Source organism: Equus asinus, chromosome 20 (assembly GCF_041296235.1).
Source record: "Equus asinus isolate D_3611 breed Donkey chromosome 20, EquAss-T2T_v2, whole genome shotgun sequence".
NCBI lineage: Eukaryota > Metazoa > Chordata > Mammalia > Perissodactyla > Equidae > Equus > Equus asinus.
The window spans coordinates 27,624,778-27,639,361 of record NC_091809.1 but is presented as its reverse complement, the minus strand read 5'-3'; the positions used below and the strand labels follow the sequence as shown (position 1 = coordinate 27,639,361).

General features: G+C 48.5%; 1 protein-coding gene across 3 annotated transcripts in view; it reads right to left on the bottom strand.

Annotated features, from left to right (window-relative positions):
• LOC106827561 (adhesion G protein-coupled receptor E2-like) overlaps positions 1-8,173 on the bottom strand; it is a 40,642-nt gene extending 32,469 nt beyond the window's left edge. Inside the window, exons 1-5 of one of the 3 annotated variants that reach the window (XM_044752534.2) lie at positions 8,072-8,173; positions 5,530-5,583; positions 5,122-5,250; positions 2,454-2,609; positions 670-801 (exon numbers count right to left, since the gene is read on the bottom strand). In XM_044752534.2, the coding sequence (XP_044608469.2) occupies positions 670-801; positions 2,454-2,609; positions 5,122-5,250; positions 5,530-5,583; positions 8,072-8,102 (502 nt within the window). In that variant the 5' untranslated portion in view covers positions 8,103-8,173. The remainder of the gene's footprint in view (positions 1-669; positions 802-2,453; positions 2,610-5,121; positions 5,251-5,529; positions 5,584-8,071) is intronic. The other 2 variants (XR_011496227.1, XM_044752535.2) reach the window with 2 other exon arrangements.
• Between the last annotated feature and the right edge of the window lie 6,411 nt (positions 8,174-14,584).

Below are 14,584 nucleotides of genomic sequence, written 5' to 3'. Positions count from 1 at the left end.
GGGCTTCCAGCCAGGGTGGCAGCGGCACTTGTAGCCACCCACGATGTTGAGGCAGTGGGTGGAGCTGTGGCAGGGATTGTGCCCCGAGGCACATTCGTTCACATCTCAGGACAAAGCCAGAGGGTCAGGCCCTGCCCTCCACTCACTGCACGCCCCTCACTGCCCGGCACTAGGACCCCAGCATTCTTGCACGCGCCACCACCTGGTGAACTTCACCTTCACCCTCAAAGCACCTTATGGTGGCCTCCCTGCAACGTGGCCTTGCAGGGACCACCAGCCCCAGTTTACAGGCAGGGAAACCAGGAGGGAAACTGAGTCATGGGGGCTGGACTTTTTGACCAAGGACTCTTGCGGGCTCCTTCCTGGGCCCTGGTCCAGGTTCCCTTTCTGGAAAGTGGGAGTGACAGCTTCCTCTGCTCCCATGTGACAGACGAGGAAGGGGCGAGGTCTGGGGGTGCTCTCAGGGGCAGGGGGATCCACAGGGGACCCAGGTCCAGAGGCCTGGCTGCCTCCCTGCTCTGTGGGGACCTTCAGGGTGGCGGGACCTGGGCAGGCTCCACAGGTGTCAGCTTCTCAAGGCCTGAGGATCCTCGGCTCCTCCTTGGGCTGCAGGACCCGCCTCGGCTCCTTCCCAGTGCATCCAGCCTCGATGTCTCCCCGGGGCTCTACCTGTGCACAGATTCGGGTCCTTTGGGTTGAGCTCCAAGCCGGGCGGGCACGTGCAGGTGTAGCTGCCCAGGGTGTTGATGCAGACACTGCGGCCTTTACAGATTCTGGGTTTCTGCTGACATTCGTCCACGTCTGCAAGGGGAAGGAGAGGTGACCCGGCCGGCAGCCATGGGCAGCTCTCAGGGCTGGGAGGCAGCCACGTTTCCTGGCAGAGAAGCATCTGGAAGCCCCCACTGTCTGTTCCCTGGTGAGTGGGCGCCTTTTCTCATTCACATGGAGGCCTGTGGGTGGCTGTGGTGGCCTGGATGCGCTGATGTCCAGAAGTGGCTGGAGGCGGCCTGAGTCCTCCCTGTCCCCAGCTCTGACTCCCTCAGCCTCCGTGGGCAGCTCCCAGCTGGGTTGGGGACAGCAAGGCCACCTGCGTCTGAGGACGTGGTCAATGGCCAGGTGGGCCTCCCTGGGATCAAGAGCAGGGAAATGCTGCGTTCCCCGAGCAGCACCATCCTGGACCTAGTGATGGCCTTGTTCAGGGCAGGTGCTTCTGGTTGAGTTCTCCTTGGAATCCCCGTGAGCCTGGCAGGACAGTGCTCTCCAATCCACGCTCACTCTGAGACTTCAGCTCCGTGGAAATGGACCACGAGCCAACCCTCAGCCAGGCCCCTCCAGAAGGAGGCGTTCAGCAGAAGAAGGGAGAGTAGAGATGGTGCTGGACAGTCCAGGGCGACCCAGACAGCAGGCGCCAGGCTGGGTGGACAGTGGGGCTGACTGACGTCCGGCCAGGCAGCCTGGGGGCTGTGAAGGTGCCTTTTCCTGATTCCCATGAAGACATCCTCTGGACTGACAGAAGTGGGGAGATCCACAGCGGATCAAGGCCAGCGGTGGGTGAGGGCTGGTGGCTGGAAGGGGAGCAGGTGCTGATGGGCGACGGGTGGCGGAGGTTTCTGTCTTCTCAGCCCTCAGCCTCCCCACAGAGCCGCAGAATGGTGGGCCCCGTGGGGTTGTTTCAGCCTCCATCTTCTGGGCCCAAGTGGTGCAGGTCAACGTGGGGTCTGGCTTGACCCCCTTGGGAGAGGGTCAGACTGGGGCGATGGTCCATGATGACACCCTCTCTTGCCATTTGGTCCTCATGGAGCTCTTCTGTCACCCCATTCTCTGAGTTTGTGTGGGGTGGTTTCCAGGTCACGCTGTCAACGCCTGACCCTGCTCCGCCCGGGTCCCGGTCATCCACATTGCCCATGGGCCATGAGCTGAAACTACTGGGGAGGGTCCAGGCAGAGCCTTGTTCAGAGAAGTCGATGTTGGCAGACCCACCAGGTCAGGTGCCAGGAGACGTCTTCACGAGGTGGGGATGTTGGCCAGGGACAGAGCCAGCCAGGGAATGTGGACCTGCCCTTGAAGCTCCCCTCTCTTGTGTTTCTAGATGGGGCTCCTGGGTCCATCATGGCCTGGGGCTCTGCGGGGGCTCCAGGTGTGGCCGAGCCCCTGTGGGCTTCTGGCAGTGACTGAAGAGGATGGATATTATGCTGGTACCAAGACACTGTGAGACCGTGAGGTCTCTCAGTACCAACCCTCTCTTTTGTTTCATGAAAATAAGATGCCTGGAGGGCAAGGACCACATTCCAAAATTGCAGAAGTGTCCCTCTGTGGAGGAGTCTGAGCCTTGAGGTTCAAAGAGGGCGAGTGACTAGGTCGGTGCCAGGACGGCCCTCTGCTACCTGGACAAAGTGGCGCAAATGACCCCAAACCTCATGGACGAGGGGATGGCAGACGCGGGTGGTTCTTACCTTGACATGTGTTCTCACTCTCGTTTCTGAACGTTGTTGCCCCAGAAACGAGCCCATATCCTGGGCTACATGTGCAGTAGTGGCTCCCATCCACATTCTGGCAATCAGCGAATTTCCCACAGGACACTGCCAAGGGTGGTTCACACTCATTGATGTCTGCAACACAACAGGACAAAGGGTTACCTCCCAAAGGTGAGAGTTCCCAGAGATCAGAGACCCTGGCCCCAGGCTGACCCTGCCACAGGGACAGCACAGAACTCAGCTCCCTGGTGGCACCCCTGAGACACAGCTGGGCTGGAGCCATCTGCTCCAGAAATTCTGCTAATTGTCCGCTCATCTCCGCTCTCTGGCTGGGCCTGAGGGCACCTAGATTCAGAAACTCTGCTGTCCCATTATGGGGGCTGGAAGGAGGTGTGCACCCCTCTCCACAGCTGGAGGGGTAGACGGAGGCACTGACTCAGCTCTGGACCCTCTCCTGGGTGCTCTCGGCACTATTGGGGACCCGGGAGTACACTCCAGTCAGGGTGACAGTGGCATTGAAGGCCACTCTGGACGCCAAGGAAGGGGATGGAGCCATAGTGGGGGCTGTCCAGGGCCACGCTCATCATTCACACCTGGGGATAAAGCCAGGTGGTCAGGAGCCTGCCCAGCGCTGGCTTCCATCGCCCTTTACTCACAGTGGCCCAAGTGCACCCACACTCCCCATCAGGCACTCCCCCAGCTCCCCAGATCAGGCCTTTCCCAGATGCCCCAGGATGTCTCCAGGGGAGTCTTGCCATCTCCACCCCTGAGGGAAGTCTCCCCTTATCAGAGCCTGTGGTGGGTGTGAAATGAGGAAGCAGCACAAGCTGCTCACAGCTGAGTCATCGGGGTGTCTTCTGGCATCTTCTCTCTCCTTGCTCTCCAATCACGAGAGGAAAGATGCCCATGAACCACATCCCCTTTGAGCAGCTCAGGACCCACAGAGCAGGGGCTGCACAGCGTAACTGAAAACAGCATCAGCTTAGTAAGAACCGCAGATGCAAAACAAATCAACATGCAGGGCAGGATTGCAGCCCGTGTGCATCCAAGGAGGGGACCAGAGACTTCAGCGCCTGAAAGGACTCACAGCGTCATGGTGAGTCAGGCAGGTGACTGGTCTCCCCCAGATGGGAGCTGTCTTCTCTGCACCTGCAGACTTCCCTTCTAAGGCCCCGACCCAGGCTGCAGGTGTCAGCACCAGGACAGGACAGGACGCAGGAGGGACGCACACCTGAGGGATTCGTGTTCAGCCCCCACCTGGCAACGGGGCTTCCCTCCTCTGTTCTATGATGGCGGCAATGGCTGGACATCTGTTCCCAATGTTGATGTGAAGGTGTGAAGCCAAGTGTGGGACCACTGAGAATGAGGTGCAAGGGATGAGGGGAGAGACAAGAGGATGGGACATCTCCACCTGACAGGTGCCCTCCCAGAGAGGAGCTAGGATCCAGGGGCATTAGCAGCAGGGTCTCCTCTCCATGGTCACCCGTCTACAAATCTCCGTGAGACACACACGCACACACAGAGGAGGCTTTAGGAACACCGCCAGGGTTGTGGATGGCTGGGCCGTTGTCACAACGTCGGCTTTTTCCACCTGACAAAATTGACTTTCCCCCAAATATTAAATAACACATGCATACTAGGAAACAAAGAAAATTATACATAATCCCCTCCACAGACTACTGAAACTTTTAAGGGTATTTTCTCTCATTTTTTCAAACATATAGGAAATCTTTTTACCATCATTATCAATAAATGCGCATCCAAGACCCTTTTGAGTCAAAGAGGAGTATTTCCTAGTGTAAAACAGTATAATTTTCTTCTTTTCCCATTTATAAAAATCGTGGTAAAATACACAACATAAAATTTACCATCGGAACTATGTTTAAATGGTATAATATCCTTTTATGACCGTGTATTGTTGAAGAAGGAAAACTGCTTCGTTTTACAGCTGGATTTAATTTCAACCACATGGTTAGTTATAGGATTTGGAAAAGTCACTCGATCTCTTTCCATCAAGTCTGATCATTTAAACCACAAGCCTAGCCCTGTCTGCCTCACAGGGCTGCTGTGAGCAGGAGGTGGGAGACCGTGGTTGTGAGTTGGGTTCCTGGAGAGCTCTGGCTGGTAAGAGGGCCTGAGCTCCCAGGCCCGGGCTGTGTCTTTCCTCCTGCTGCTTCCATTGTCTCTCCCGTTTCTTTGTATTATTAGAATAATGACAATAATAACATCAGCAACAATGATGATAGCTGTCATTTGTTGACAATTCGCTGTGTACTAGTCTTTCCCTGTTCTTCCCACAGAGAAATGTTAAATCTCACACCATCCACCTGGGGCAGGTGCAGTGATTATCCCCAACTCACAGACAAGCAAACTGAGAGGAGAGCTAATTTCCCAAATGTCGGAGAGCCAGTCAGGGGCAGAGCAGCACTCGGAGCCCTCGGAGCCCAGCTGCCCTGTGTGAGCTCGCGACACTCTCCCTACTGACTGTGAAAGCAGGTGCCCACGTCCCTCACACTTCCCCTGCCTGTCTCCTCTCTCATCCCTGACAAAGTGCTTCTGTGCTGCTCTCCGGGCTCAGGGTTCTGGATGCCCCACGGTCTCCCCCACCGTCCCCATGTGCCCCCATCACCCCAAGCTCCTACTGTACCATCACAACTGTCCGCGGGGCTGGTGATGATCTCCCCAGACCAGGAGCTGAATCCCGGATGGCAGCGACAGGCGATGGCATTGATACATACGGAGTTCCGAGGGCACCAGGGAGCACAGCCTGGAGGGGCTGTGGGACAAGGACCATGGTCAGAAAGTCCATGGAATGGAGGAAGTCAGCTGTCAGCAGGGGGTCCAAGAGTAGAGGAGGGGAGAGCAGAGAGGGATGACCCCCATCAAGGAGGAAGAGCTCAGAAAACTCTGGACATTTAGGGGGAAGAAACAGCTTGTCTTGTCCCCAGAGGGCCATCTCTGAGCCCCCTTTCCTCACCTTGTTGGTGACAGAACCCAGGCGCCAGCATGGACACCCTAGCTTATGTCACTAATGGGGCCGGCTGAGCAGACTCACCTCTAGGTTTCTTGGCTGCAATTCCCAATGGCCACAGCAGCAGCACCAAGAATCCTGGGGCAGATAGATACAGAGATGACAGAGAGGAGAGTCAAACCCCAATTTCAGCCCCTGTCCACATTGCCATTGCCTCCCGTGGAGGGGGCTCTGGCCCTGCAGCACACAGCTTTCCGGCAGCATCCCCAAGGCTCCTGTCCTTCACTGGAATCGAGGACTCAGCCTCTCCCTCCATCCCCCAGGCCTCCCCGAGGACCCGGCCACTGACAGCCACAGCCACAGACATACCAGCAGAGCACGGAGCCCTGGAATCAGGAGGGGGGGTGATGACAGGTGAGGAGTGGGAACTAAGGAAGCTGCAGGTAGAGCGACTCTCTCCTGGTGAGTGGACTCTCCAGGGACAGCAGCCATGGCTTCCTGGTTCCTCCAATGAGCTCCTGGCGTCCTCTAGTGCACTGAGGGCACCGCCTTCCCCCTTAGCCCCCAGGCCAGTCCTGAGAAATGAGTCACTGAGCAGGCGTTGTGGGTGAAAGCCGCTATGGGCGCTAAGGAATGAAAGCTGCTGAACAGGCAACAACCAGTCTGCCTCACAGGGTCTGTCATCACATCCAGGTGAGCTGAAAATCTTTTCAGATCTGTGTGCCTTTATGGGATTTTTCTTTTTGACTAAAGCAAAGATGAATTTCTCTTAACGCTGCACTGCCAGTTCTCACTGTGCAAGGTGGTGGAGGACCCTGGTGGAGGATGGGTTTGGGGATGGACACGCCCATGTCTGCAGCCCAGACGTCCCCCTGGTGGCTGCAAGCCTTCAGGAACGCTGCCCATCCTTTGCCCACACTTGCCCCAGCGCAAAGTGGGTGCAACGGTAACTGTGATAGGGTGAGCTTTATTCTGACCATAGATTAGTGAAGACTAACAACGGGTTAGCGCAGTGCCTGACACAGAGCAGACGGACAACACACGTCAGCTAAAGGGAAGGAAAGAGCAAAAGAAGGAAAGGAAGAGCAGCTCCCTCCTGCTCCTCTACTACCTCCCTGTTCCCTGAGACACAGCTGCGTGGGCCAGACTCCAGGGTCAGGCGGAATCACATGCTCAGCTTGGTTCTCTCAGGGCTCAGAGTCCTAGACTTCTACTCTGCCCTCCTTGCGCACGAAATGTCCTTTTCTCTTGTGGCTCCGCCCAGTGCTGAGGAGAGCCAGGCTCCAGGGCCAGACTGCCCGAGTCCACACCCAGCCCGGAGCTGCCCCTCGGGAAAGCTGTGCAGGCGACCCATGCCTCAGATGCCCGTCAACCGTGCTCCTGTTCCTAGAGTGTGGCACCCAGAGCAGGCGCAAATGATCCTAATGTCCCATGCGTGTGAATAAGGTCATTAGTCTACTGAGATGTTATACACGCACACCTAAAAATGTGCACATCTGGGAGAAGCTAACTTTGTTAAATTTAAACTTTGTTTAAATGCCCACAGCGTCTTGTACATTGGACCCTCCAGAATATGCACAGATTTTTAAAAAAATCATATTCCAGAAAGCAGGTGGTAAGAAATATGGCTATTTTCATAAAAACCAGGAAACTAATTACAACCAACGAAGACAACATATAGGTAACATCTAACCTACAAGGTGACAGGTCTAATCCTAAACATTGAGGGAAATAGAACTAATCAGAAGTAAGCTGACCTCACCGATATCAGTTTTCACTAATTCACTTTTATTGTCCTTCTGATCATTCCATGACTCGCACAAAGCTGATAGACTTAAGGACTTTGTTTTTCTTAGAATATTAGACTTTTCTGAGAGTTTGGTTGTCTACTCTTCTGAAAAACAGTGGCATAAGTGGTATGATGTTTAATCTTATGCATCCCTTTGCCTGGGCCGCAGCACCCAGATATTTGATCAAACACGAGTCTAGATGGTGCTGTGAAGGTATTTTTAGATCATAGTAACATTTAGACCAGTAGACGGTGGGCAGGCAGATCACCCTCCACAATCTGAGTGGGCCTCACCCAATCAGTTGAAGAAATTAAGAGAAAAAAGATTGACCCCCTCTGAGGGAATTCTGCTGAGGAAGAGGGAATTCTCCTTCCAGACTGGCTTCAGACTTGAGATGCAACATCGAGTCTTCCCTGGGTTTCCAGCCTGCCAGCAGGTTTTGGACTTTCCAACCTCCACAATCTCACGACGCAAGTCCTTAAAGTAAATCTAGATAGGTAGGTAGACATACAGATGGACAGAAACAGAGAGAGACACAGAGACAGAGAGAGAGATACATCCTGTTGGTTCTGTTTCTCGGGAGAACCTGAACTAATATGGGTGGTAAATCCCTTAGTCCCCACTTTTGCCCTCGCAATAAGTTTCACTGACTTTCTCCTTTGAGGACTGAACAGAACTGAGCTAATATCCTTCTTAGAATTTCTTCCCTGCTCTTTCTTACAGAGATGGGGTGAAACGAGCCAGAAATGGGACAAAGAACAGAGAACATTCTCAAACTGTAAAGACAGTTCCCAGGTAGCTTATACTTCTCTCATCGTTGTTATAATTCTTCCTACCTGGCAGCAACCTTCGAAATCTCTTTCTCATGGTGCAGAGTCCAGCAAGCCCAGCCACGGGGGATGTTGGATCTCGGTCTGTGTGTGACAAAGACTTCCTGCTTTTAGTATGACTTCCGTCTTTATGAGCTTACTTAGGAAATCTCTTATGTCAATGCTTTCTTCCCCTGATCTGCCCCATGATTACCTTCTCTGAAGCTCATAGTTCTGCTTTTAAGTATTTGCAGGGCATCATTAGTATTTTCACTAAAACCCTGCCTGAGGCTGATTTTCATGTCTTTTTGATAGAAGATGTGATACTGTGTTTAAAAGGCCTCCCAAATGTGAGGAATCATTCTACTGATCTCTTTGCCCCACAAGGATCTCAATTCAGAATGAAAAGACCTGTCAATTTATTATCTATTAAGAGATTTCTCAAAGTTCTTATTTTGAAATAAATATAGGTTCACAGGAAGTTGCAAAAATGATACCAAGCTGTCCTGTGTGCCCTTCACCCAGTTTCCTGCAAAGTTTACATTTTTATGGGATGATCGTCCCATAAGTGACATTTTCATCGTACCCTGGATATGTAAGGTATTGTGTTTTCAAACTCATAGACTCATAAACTTAAGGTATTATGTTACTAAAGTCTTCAGTTTTGGCTGACTCCTCTGACATCACTACAGTGCGGAAAGGGCTGCCATCTTGTTTCTGGCCCATGAAGGTATGATCCAGCTTTCCCGCTTGGGCTCCAGTGATGCTCCCGTGGGGGAGGGATACCTTGTTATCGCTGGGTGGGGTTGGAGGGTCTCTCTCACAACCAGGCCTCTGCTGACACCACCTGTCTGGGCTGTGGAGAAACCTCCCCACATGCCTCCACTGACTCCACAGACAGGGGCTCTTTCCAATGGGCATGATGAGCGTCCCAGCTCCTTCTCTGCTGCAGCCCGTGGGGTGGGAGGAGCGCTTCCTTACAGACGGCAGGAGTGGAGGGCTGGGCTTCCCACCTCATCTTTGCTGTTGAGGGGAAGACACAGTGTTTTCTGTGGTGTTTGGTTGGAGTGGGCAGTTACTGTTGACCTACTCTTTGTTGTGTTGCCTGCCCCTTCTCGCTCTTTTGGCTAAGGGGGAGCAGGCTTCTCTCAGTGGCACTTCTTTTATCTGCACCCATTGGTATTTCTGGGTTGCAACCTCTTCATTCCAAGTCTGGGATGTATGAGGCAGGAAGAAAACCCACAGAATCAACACTGCATATTGCCTTGGGTCTCAGAGTCCCTGTGCTGTCTGCCTTCTCTGCACCTTTCAGAGTCTTCTTATGGTTGTTTCATGTGTAAAATGTTTATATTTACTATAGTTGTAGTTGTGTTTTAACATAAACTTTTTCATACTATCAATTGTTCTCAACTTGTCCTTCAGGCAACAGTACTTTTTGGAGAGTTTTCGCATGACGTACATACAGATCCACATCTCTCTTTGTGGCTGCCGTTGCATATATTTAGATTACACAATATGAATAAATTATACCTTCCATTCCTTGTTTGATGCACATTTAGATGGGCTCTTGTTTCTCATTGTTACAATAATTCTGCAGTGAACATATCAGAAATATCACAAGGGGATCATTTGTAAATTTCCTTAGGAGATTCATCAAGTGTTTCAGGTACTTGGTTGAAGAGCATGTATGTTTTACGTTGTAATAAGTTCTGCCAAACTTCTGTCTAGTAGGATCTATCAAATTACCCAGGTGCTAGAGAAGAGGATGAGTCTCCCACATTCACACTGTTTTAAATTTCATTTTTAACATGAAAAATTTTGTAAACCTGCGACTTAAGTGACTTCTATGGTAGGTCAATCATCTATCTCATTTAGAAGGAAATTAATGAAAGAAGAGAGATGCAGGGACTTTAAAATGTCTAGAAGGTGTGTGCCTTATATATTTGTGGATGGAGAAAGTCAAAGACTTCAAGAATATAAGCCAACCTCTCTGAGCATCACAGGTGCCTCCATCCTTAGGATGACGAGGCCAGACCAGGTGAACTGCACGGTACCTCTCAACTCTACAATTCTAAGATTCCATTAGGACGCTTAGGGATCACAGATGTCTTGGAATCTTGAAATTATACATTATCAAAGGTTTTCATTTTCCCCAATTTGAAGGGTAAAGAATTTATCTTATCCTTTCAGTCTGTACTTCTCTCATTTACCAGTGTAAATTTCAACAAATTTTCATGTATTTTTGCATTTTGACGCTTCTCTCTGTGAGTTACGTGCTCATATCTTTGACACGCTTTCTGTCATTTTCCTTCATTCTTATTATTTAAGGAGTTAACAATACGTGCATGTATGTATTTATGTGTCGCTTGTATCTGTATCTATATATCTTTTGCTAAATAAAGCAAAACTTTTTATTGTATCACGTCTCCAAACTCTTATGGTGGTGTCTTTTGTCACATAAAGTATTCTTCCTGAAAACACTGTCACCTGCTTTATTTCTGGGGAAGGATAAGGGGAGAAGAGAAAATATTCAACTGAATTTGAGCAGCAGCTAAATTGGAAGCAATGGAGTCAACAACTTTAGGTCTCTAAGCTTCCTCTGATCCATCAGAGAATGCTGGAACTTCCTTGTTTGGAGATTCAAATTTTTCCTTGGAGGATGGTCATCCATTTTCAGTGGGTTAAAGGAATAAAGAACCACAACCTCAAATCACCAATTGGGGCTTGAACACAGAAAATAAAGCCAGGTTACTCCTTTCAAAAGCAGATGTTTACATTAAACTGTAGTTACAAACCCTAGATGTTTTCTCTGGTTTCCACCCTTCCCCCGCCCCTAACAGGAGCCCCAGGAACCTGCAGAGCATATGCATCACCAACCAGACGGACAATCCAGCTGTCCCTCCACACTGGAATCCGACTGCTCATGGACTGTGCTAGCTCAGCTGCCTCCAGGGCCTGGAAGCAGTAACTGTGCTGTCAGGGAGGGCAGGTGCTAAGGATGCCACCAGTCAGAGAGTCGAACGCTGGGCACTGGGTCCAGGATGACACGCACACCCTGTTCACTGCACAGTGTCCGACCACCATGGACAGGAGTGTCTTGGAACAACAGTCTCACTAATGATACCGCTTGTCCGTTCTCACACTGATATAAACGGGGTAAATCTCATTCCTACGACAATTGGAATAAAGATGAAATTGAGGGTGGTGTCACCATAAACCCATAAACTTTTCGTCTTATTTTGATGCAGTTTTTCCATTATTTACTGTATAGATTTTTGCTTTAGTTCTTGTCTAGGATATTGTCCTTCATTTTCTAATAATTTAATAGTTTTGGTAAATTTTTATGTACCTGGAATCTGTTTAGTAAAGATGTTTTCACAAATGAATAGCTTGTTGCTCTGACACTATTTATCAGAGAGAATATTGTTTCTACACTGATTTCACATGCCCCTTTTCACACATTGCCCTGAAATTCTGCTTGTATTGAATATTAAATTGCTACATATAATGTATTCTCTATTCTGTTTCGTTGACCATTTTTCTGTACCTGGAACTGCACCGCATTTTTAAAGGTGCTGTAGTTTTGATGGTTTTATAGGTCCCAGGAGGCAAATCTCTGTATTTATTTCCAGTAAAACCAAACTGGACTTTGAGAATGAGAGACTTTCGTTAGAAGGACTACCATATTCGAGAGAACACTCCAATCTCAGGAATCTGAAATCACAATGAAAAATGTTTTTCCTTACGGGGTACCGAAGGAGGCAGGCAGAGGTCAGCAGAAACCTTTGGAGGGAAGTTGGACAAATAAGGGACTGACCGGTGTGTTCTGATGGGGAGAGAGTCTCACTGCGGTCAGCCAGTTCCCAGGAGAAAGTCACAAGGGCGGCAGCTCTCCTTTTTTGTACCTGTTCAGGCCTGAGGGTGAGCAGAGTTCCGGGGTCTGTGGGAAAGAAAGGAGTTATTAAAGTTTGGTGACGACAAAGCAGAGGGTGAGAAACGGGAGCATGTGAACACCTGGTCACTGACTATTCTTCACACCTGTGCTGCCTCTCCTTTCCTATTTTTTCTTCTACATAAACATTATAGCTAGTTTACTAAGTTCCATGAAAAATACCCTGGAGCTTTGTGATCGCATTGACTGTACAGATTAATTTGGAGGTGATGGCTCCCTCAAAATGTTAAGATTTCCCCATCTCGCCAGCATGACTCTCTCTTTATGGAAGCTATGATGTTTCACAGTTAAACTTCGTATTTTCCTCCTTGAAGGCTTCATGCGTTTTCTGTAGGATTGTTCCCAGGTATTTTTGAAGCATTATTTCTTTTATTTTAAACAGTTTTTGCTATTGTATTTTAAAATTTGTTTTTCCCTTGATGGAAAATGCCGTTGTACTTTGTATTTTGATCTTGCTATGGACATCTTTGGGAATTCAGTATGTGTCAGTGAACTCTCTGAACTTTTCCTGGTAGACAATTATGTTATCTGCAAATAGTGACTGTGTTGTGTTTTCTTTCAAGCACTGTACCTGTATTTTCCTTTCCTCATTGCATTGGTTGGACTTGGAGGCAAAGAATTGTGAGCCAATTCAGGTATCAGTTTTCAAAGAATTTTGCTTTGTGGCAACTTGGAATTTATTTTTCTTTTTCACGTCATAAGAAATATATCAGTATTCCCTTTTCAAATGACGTAAGCAAGGTATGTGCTCAGCAAAATAGGAGAAATTTCCCTTATATCGCATAGCTGAGCCCTGCAACACACAGGCACATGTGAACATGCGTGTTCTCTCTCCTTTACAAAGGGACTCATGACTCACACTTTGTAATGTACCCAAGCATTTTTCTAAATATTAATCTACTTATTTTTATGTATCTATCTATATTTTAAAAACCTGTATTAAATATGTGTAAGGTTCTGCAACTAGCATTTTCACATGAAAATATTCCTTTTTATGTACATATTCCTTCAATTTTTTTCACAGTTCCATAGGTTTTCCTACTATGGTTGAACTCTGATTTGTTAAACTGCTCCCTATTAGTAAATTCTGTAGTTCTGAAGGAGGACTTGGAAACTTGAAGTGGGTACATGGTTGATTACTTGACAGACATACAGACGTGATATTGAGTGTGGAGGACGGCAAAGACCCCAGACCTGTCTGTGAAATCCTTGACCTGTTACCCTGATAAGAAGAATTCAGGCCCATGGTCTAACACAGATCTCAGGGCTGCAGTGTCTGGAAGCTGGAGAACTGAACTGTCGTAAGGGGCAGGGAGAGGGTGAGTCCGTGTACACCCATAACTTACTGCTCCCCCTCCACCCAGAGCATCACGGCCCCCACACTGAGCTGAGATCTGTGGCTCCCTGCAGTCTCACCGTAAGGCCTGGGGAGGCTGGGACCACAGAGCTTCCTGTGTTCCCAAAATACTGCTCTTCATGAGAAATTTTAGCATTGTCTTTTTTCTGTATTTCTATTTGATCTTCATGTCAAAACAAAAATGGGTAATAACTGAGAAAATTTGACTATTCTTCCAAACACCCAGAAGACACCTCTTCTTTTTACACTCTATTTATTAAGTACACAGACACTGTGTGCTTATGTTGTAATTTTAAATAACCATCCACAAATTGGAGATTCTGCCAGATTTCTTCTTGAACCCTGTCCCAGTCCTACTCCCCATGGCAGAAATCCTTTATGGATAGGATGTGTGTTCTTCCTTAAAAACTCAAGGCAGAACTTATAACCTTTTAATCACATTAGTAATAACATATTCTTGTTGCAACAGCTCAGACACTACAGAAGTTATCATACCCTTTAATCGGTGTCCCCAAACCTAGGCTCCTCACTTTGCACCTACGAAAAATACCATATTTTACTATTCATAAGAATTAACTCAACAGTACTATGCAGACTGTATTTCAAGTTGCTTTTTTATGCTCAACTATGTATATTGTAGCTCATTTCATGTCGGTGTAGAAGCTGTGCTATAGACAGATGTATTTTATTCTTTCTTATTCTGACAGATATACCCCCATTTACTTTGTCATTCCTGATTCATAGATGCCTGTGTATTTAAGAAAAATTAACAGTCCTTTTTAATTAGAGGACAAGAATAACAGTGATTGAAAAGCACAACGAAGTCAAAACAGTTCTGATGTTTTCCATCTGGCAAAGCGTCCTTTCCCCCAAACACAGGCCCTTCAGTTCTCTGCAGGCACACTTGCACCGCAAGAGTTTCCCAACTTTGCCAAGCACTGAGGCCAGACTTCAGGGTAGAATACTGAATTTAGTCCTCTGAAAAATAAAAAAAAAAAACCTTACTTTTAATTTGGAAATGCACATTTTTACTCCCTAATAGATATTTGTAATTACTAACATTTAAGTAACATGAATGGCTATTGCTGTGCACTCTTAAATGCCATAAAAAGGCTTTTGTCTTTGTACTGGGTTACGGTCCTTTGGGAAGATTCTCCCAGCTCACTGGTGAGCTCAGAAGCAAAGTGTGAGAGTGACCGCGTTGGTGTAGTAGTTTCCGGGGCACCTGAGA